General features: G+C 27.5%; 1 protein-coding gene across 1 annotated transcript; it reads left to right on the top strand.

The window, feature by feature from the left end:
- Nucleotides 1–1,162: 1,162 nt before the first annotated feature.
- EIN_076170 (protein serine/threonine kinase, putative) lies at nt 1,163–5,212 on the top strand (the record flags this gene model as incomplete). Its single annotated transcript, XM_004184096.1, has 1 exon — nt 1,163–5,212. The coding sequence occupies one exon, from the start codon at nt 1,163–1,165 to the stop codon at nt 5,210–5,212; it is 4,050 nt and encodes a 1,349-aa protein (XP_004184144.1).
- Nucleotides 5,213–6,628: the final 1,416 nt, after the last annotated feature.

A 6,628-nucleotide genomic window follows, 5' to 3' on the forward strand; every position in this document is an offset into this window, starting at 1 on the left:
TATAAAATAAATAAAAGTTATTAACATTATATAAGTTATAAACTTGATATCCTTTGATTAAAATTTATGATATACGTTGAATATAATTTTAGTGAATTATTTTTGATCACCAAGTTTTGTAAATACGAATATATGTATTAAATTATAATTGCAATTATTAAAAACTGTCCTTTACTACCCTCACTAACTTTACCAATGAAAAAATTTGCCGAGAGTGTTTTTATAGTGAGTTATTTAGTTTTTAAACATTATATGGTGTTTTTTGGACTATAAAGATTGAAATACTTCGGGAAGCCGTCCCAAAAATCCATACCAATTGTTTCATGTTTTTTCCACATTTTACCTAATGCCCGATTTTTAAATCTAATTAAAGCTATTTTTTGTTCACCAGATAATGACAAAAGACAAACACTATTTTTATTTTTCAAATTATTCTGGTAACTTATAAATGTTTTTAGAATATAAACAATTGAATTGTATTTGAGACTCACCGTTTTAATTATTATAGTCATTTACCAAGAGTTGTCCGTTAATTAGCTTATTATAATCGGAACAATTCGGAATTTTTTTCAAAAAGTTTAATAATTGTTGTTTCAATATCTTTTTGTTTTTTTTTCATTTTTACCTAATTCCCGTTCTTTAAAACAAAAATTACAAATTATTATGTCAACAACACAACATTTAAAAAACATAAAACTTTTATCATCCGACTTTTGTTTATAATCCATGTTTTTTGAATGGCATTTTACTACTTATTATTGTTTTCTAATATGGGAATTATAAATTAAAAAATCGTTGACTTGAAAATGTATTGAATTTAATCAAATAAATATTTTATAATTGAATTAAATAATTAAAATGATTTTAATGATGGTTTTAAAATTAAGCAAAATTTTTAGATAGATAACAACAAAGTAATTCGTTTTTTACATGACTATACTTTTAACTATTCATGTTTTAATAATTCCGATATGGAAGTTAATAAAACAATAAATTAACTAAAATCTTTAATAAAATTATTTTATAATCCAAATACTTTTATATAAATAATACAAAAAATCGAATACAAAAACTTCTCGTCATACAAATAATCACTTAACATCGACTTATTGTTTTTTAGATTGTTATTATTGTAAACTCCAAATATTAAATATAAGTACGTATGTATGTCTCTTCGTGGTTATTTATTCTAATTGTGTGTTCAAATGGTGAAGAGTGTCAGTGCAAACCAATTGGTAAAAGTGTTACAGAAGGATTTACACCGAACACTTGTACAACTAAAACAACAGAATCGCGTTCTTTTTGTTTTAATTCTGATTTTGTATTTGGTCCAATGCTTGTGTACAACGAGACTTTATCTTCTAACACAATACTTCTTACGTCTAATTATTCCTTCACGCATTTTAATTACTATATGATATTAAATAACGCTATTGTGACGTACGTAGGTTTTTTCCATACCGTCAATATGACTGTGATAGGAATTAATTCAGTTAATAACGTTAATAGTTACTTCTCAGTTGCTGGTTCACTTGAAGTTAAAAATCCACTATTAAACTATCCACAAATATTATTATGGAATTCCACATATCTTCACTTAAATAGAAACATCACTGATAGAGTCGATTTTCAAATTTTAAATCCAGTCAATAACAAAAAGTGTTTTGACGTAATTTCACTGAATAGTCCGAACAATTTAAACATCAATTTAGTTGCAAACAATTGCATTTTATCATCAATGTTTCCTTATATCTTTATGGAAGGCTTAGGCTATCTCATATCAAATCAAAGACTTATTCGTTTTTGTCCAAATGGTGTTGAATTGGTCAAAACAGTGACATGCACTTTGATACTGAACTCATACAGCAATTCAAGTTATATACCAAATTATTCTCCACAAACATTTAACTTTCCGCACTGTCCATGTAATAGTGATTTGAGTGTAATTTGCGAATTAAAATTATCCGAACAATATAATTCTTATGATTTTCAAACAAAATCACTTGACAACACAAATTTATATGTTGACAAAAATGTGTTGCTTTCTAATTTGAATTGTCCAAAAATCGTTACAATTTCAGACAACGTGAAAGTCGACTTTTATGGGAGAGTGTATGGGACTGTGTTTTCATATTCCTTTGGTGAAATTCGATTTGATTCGACTCAAATACCCTTTGTGACGCCATACTCAGTCATTTTCAATTCAACTATGAACACTTTTTATTTTGGTCATAATATGAATTTTGCAGTCAATTTTACTAAAATAATAAGAAACTTTGTCATCAACAGTTCTTCTGAAATTTCTTCACTCTATTTGCAACCAAACTCGTTGATATTTGTTTTTGGAGCATTATCTATCCACAATATAGTCCCAGTCGATTTCGGAGTATTTGACATTAGTCATGTCGTGATGAAAAGTGAAACCACAAACAACAGTTGTCTTCTGGTTGAAACGACTCAAACGAAAAACACATGCTTGTTGTGTAATTTTGAGTATCGACTTGTCGATGGGAAGTGCGTTTCAAAAGCAATTAATTGTGCGAGTTACAATGAAAACAATGTATGTGTGTTGTGCTTAGATGGATATGTATTAGACAACAATTACAATTGTATAAAATCGGGAAAATGTGAAATTGGAACAACATCAAATTGTTACAAATGTGTTGATCTTTATATCAAGGAAAACACCAGTTGTGTTTACAATAACAAATGTATATATGGAGACGGAAATGTTTGTGTTAAATGTGAGAGTGGCGAGTCTGATAGTAATTGTGAAAATTGTGGTGATACACAGTGTCTTAATTGTAATAACAATAATTGCAAACTTTGTCAAGCGGGAAGTGTTATCAATGATACAGGAAAATGCGAAGAAGAGAAAAATGGGAAATCGTATGGTATTTCAACCATATACTGTAACAGCGGGTTTTACACAGAAAACTCAAAATGTGAAAACTGTTTTACAAAACATGAAAATTCAGTTCTTTGCAACTATGAATATTCTATTAAATGTGATAAAAATTTTATACTAACAGAAAACGGAAATTGTATAACAAAAATATGCAAAGTCAATGAAACCAATGAGGGAAATGGGAATTGTGTAATTCCAATTGATAACTGCCTTCATATTGTTAAAAATAAATGTGTTGAGTGTGGTAATGGATTTGTATTAAACGAACAATTCATGTGTGAAAAAAATGAAAATTTGTATCCAATTAAAAATTGTGAACAAAATGGAAAAAGTGGGTGTAAGCGGTGTGATCTTGGGTATTTTGTATCATCTGGAATTTGTATGAAATGCTCGGAAAACTGCACGAGTTGTATAGAAACGTCCACAAAATGTCTTTCATGTGAAAATGGATATTATCAAGGTGACAACTACAAATGTGTTTCTAATGACAAGTTAACTGAAAAATGCAACAAAATATCAGCTGTCACGAATGGGTGTTACCAATGTAAAAATAATTATTACAGAGTAGGTATGGATTGTCTACCTTGTCTTTTAAATTGTTCGATGTGTAATATTAAAGACAAGTGTTTAACTTGTAATGCAACAAATTATAAAAATAAAGATGGACTGTGTCTTCCACAAAATTCTATTGAAGGGTGTGCTGTGCAAATAACACAAAGCGGTTGTTCAAAATGCCAAGATGGGTATTTTACATCGAATTTGTATGAATGTGAAAAGTGTAATGAAAATTGTACTCAATGTACTTTTCTTAATACTTGTACTTCGTGTAAACACAACAAAATATTATCTGAAAACGGACTTTGTTTAGACATTTATTCTATTAAAAAGTGCACTGAAGTTTCAAATTCAAAATGCTCAAAATGCGCGTTTTGGTATTTACCAACAAATGATGGCATTTTATGCAAGAAAAAAGTGGTTTGGTGGGTCGTTTTAATAGTTGTTATATTTATAGTTGTTATCGTTGTAATACTTATTATATTGATATACTTCATTGTTTCAAAAATACAACAAAAAATGCGACAAAAAGAAATTGCAATGACAACAACACTTTTTAAAATGCGTCATTCAAATATCAATTTTGTTGCACTTGGTGATGGAATTGTTGTAAATAAAACAGAAATTGATTTTGGAACCGAAATTGAAGCAAATGTTAAACATAGAGAACTTTTATGTGTTGGAAACACAACAAAACACAACATGAAAATCCAAATTACAACAAAAAGTGAGAAAATTACAAAATACATTTTCGAGGCACAACCAACAATTGTTGTTCTTGGCGAAAATAACGCTTGTGAATTTGAAATTATGATTGATATAAAATGCACGACGAAGTTAAATGAAAGTTTAATGTTAGTTGCAAACAGTTTTGACAGTGATAAAGATGTTATCAAAGAAATCAAATTTTATGCACAAACAAAACTTTCAACACGACTCGACCCAGACGAATTAATAGAAGAAAAGAAACTTGGCGAAGGTTCATTTGGAATTGTCTTCAAAGGACTTTTTAGAGGTTATGAAGTTGCAATAAAGAAAATGAAGACGTGTGTCAGTTCTGAAGATGCTTTAGACGAATTTGAAAAGGAAGTTGCCATGTTGGACAAATTTCGAAGTGACTATATCGTTCACTTCTATGGCGCCGTTTTTGTTGTAAATAACATTTGTATGGTTACAGAATTTGCTCTTTATGGAAGTTTGTATGATTTGATGAAACACAAAAAAGACGAAGAAATTGATATAAAAACGCGTGTCAAAATATTACTTGACGCATCAAAAGGAATTTTGTATTTACATGAAAATGGGATCTTACACAGAGATATCAAACCAGATAATATTTTGGTGTTTTCACTTAATGTAAATGATAAAGTGAATGCAAAATTGACTGATTTCGGAAGTAGTAGAAATGTGAATTTATTAATGACTAACATGACATTCACGAAAGGTATCGGAACACCTGTGTATATGGCACCCGAAGTGTTGAAGCAAGAGAAATATACAAAAAGTGCGGACGTCTATTCTTTTGGTATTACAATGTTTGAGTGTTTATTGTGGGAAGAAGCTTATCCAAAAACATTATTTCCATTCACTTGGTGTATTGCAGATAAGGTTGTTTTAGGAATTCGTCCAACAGCTGTAAAAAAACTAGAAATGAAATACCAAAACATAATAAAAAGTTGTTGGGAACAAATTCCAGAAAAGAGGTGTACAATAGATAATACTATCACAATGATAGAAACTCTAATATGATGTTAGATCTAATGTTGTCGGTTTTTAGTATATTGTTATTTATAAATAAATTTAATTAATATTGATTGAGCTTTAATATGAATTTAAAAATAATACATATAATTATTTTAATGTAAATAATAAAATTTATTTACAATTCGATGTATTTATAGATATTTTCTGTCTAATCTTTTTTTTTATTTTTTTAATCTTTGTATATCACTAAAAAATACTTTGATGTTGATGTTGTATTATTTGAATTAAAATGATAAAGTTAATGATCAATTTATACCCCGTTGAAAAAAAGCATAAATACAATAACCCAGTTGACAACAAAATAAAGTCAAAAGAAATCCCTCTATGAAACATTTTGTTGATTTAGGATTATTTCGTGCTGTATATGTTTCATCATAAAGACAAGTGTTTAAAATAATCACAGCAAGTGGCGGACAAATACAACAAAGAACGCATTCTAAAACACCATATGACCCTATAACATTTTTGTCCTTTTCTTCTTGTAAACTTGTTTCATAAAAGCGTCATTTTTTTCAGTTACGATTTTGTGAAAAATATGATAATAATTAAAAATAATTTAAAGTACTTTGGTCATTAGTCTTGCAATATTTTTGTAATTTTTTCTTGTACCACGATTGACCAATTTTCTTTGGCCCGCCAAAAAATTGGTAAGCTAATTGTGGCTGACACGTGTCGGCGGATGAAAATAGGACAAAGCATCGAAAATAACAAACATTTTAATTGCGGCTTTTATTTTTGATTAAAAGTCGGGAAAATTACTCTAATAAGTATTTTTGGAAAATAAAAAATCTATTTGAAAAAAATGATTGTTATAATAAGCTTTGTATTGTCTAAAAATTGGGAAAATCACACTAAAAAATAAAAAACATGTCTTTCGTGAATAAAGTTGAAACATGATAACAAAAAATTTATCAAAATAAATAATATTTGTCATTGTTTTTATTAGGTATTTAAGGATTATTAACACCAAACGTTCATTATTCCTATTATTTAACTACTCTATATTATTAAATTTTAATTATTTAATTAACTATTAGAATTATAAAGTATTTGATTTATATTAAATATTTAAATATAACAAATTTATAATTATTTAATTATATAAAGCTTTCAAAAATTTATTCATACTTAACCCACCATACAAACAATTCAATTACACTTACTGATTGTTTGTATCTTTTGAATTAATTGAATCATAAGGAATAAGATTATGGGGTTTTTAATCTAATTAAATAAAGTAATTAATAAATGTAATAAATATACTATTGATTGTTTTTAAAAGTGAAATGACTCATTTTTTTCAAAACCACTAAAAGTGTATATTTTAAATAATATTATTCAAATTAAAAATTTAATAACTCATTGTTTTCATAATTATTTGATTAACTTTTGATTTTTTTG

This window comes from Entamoeba invadens (genome assembly GCF_000330505.1).
Source record: "Entamoeba invadens IP1 unplaced genomic scaffold scaff_1105074725017, whole genome shotgun sequence".
NCBI classification, from domain to species: domain Eukaryota; phylum Evosea; order Mastigamoebida; family Endamoebidae; genus Entamoeba; species Entamoeba invadens.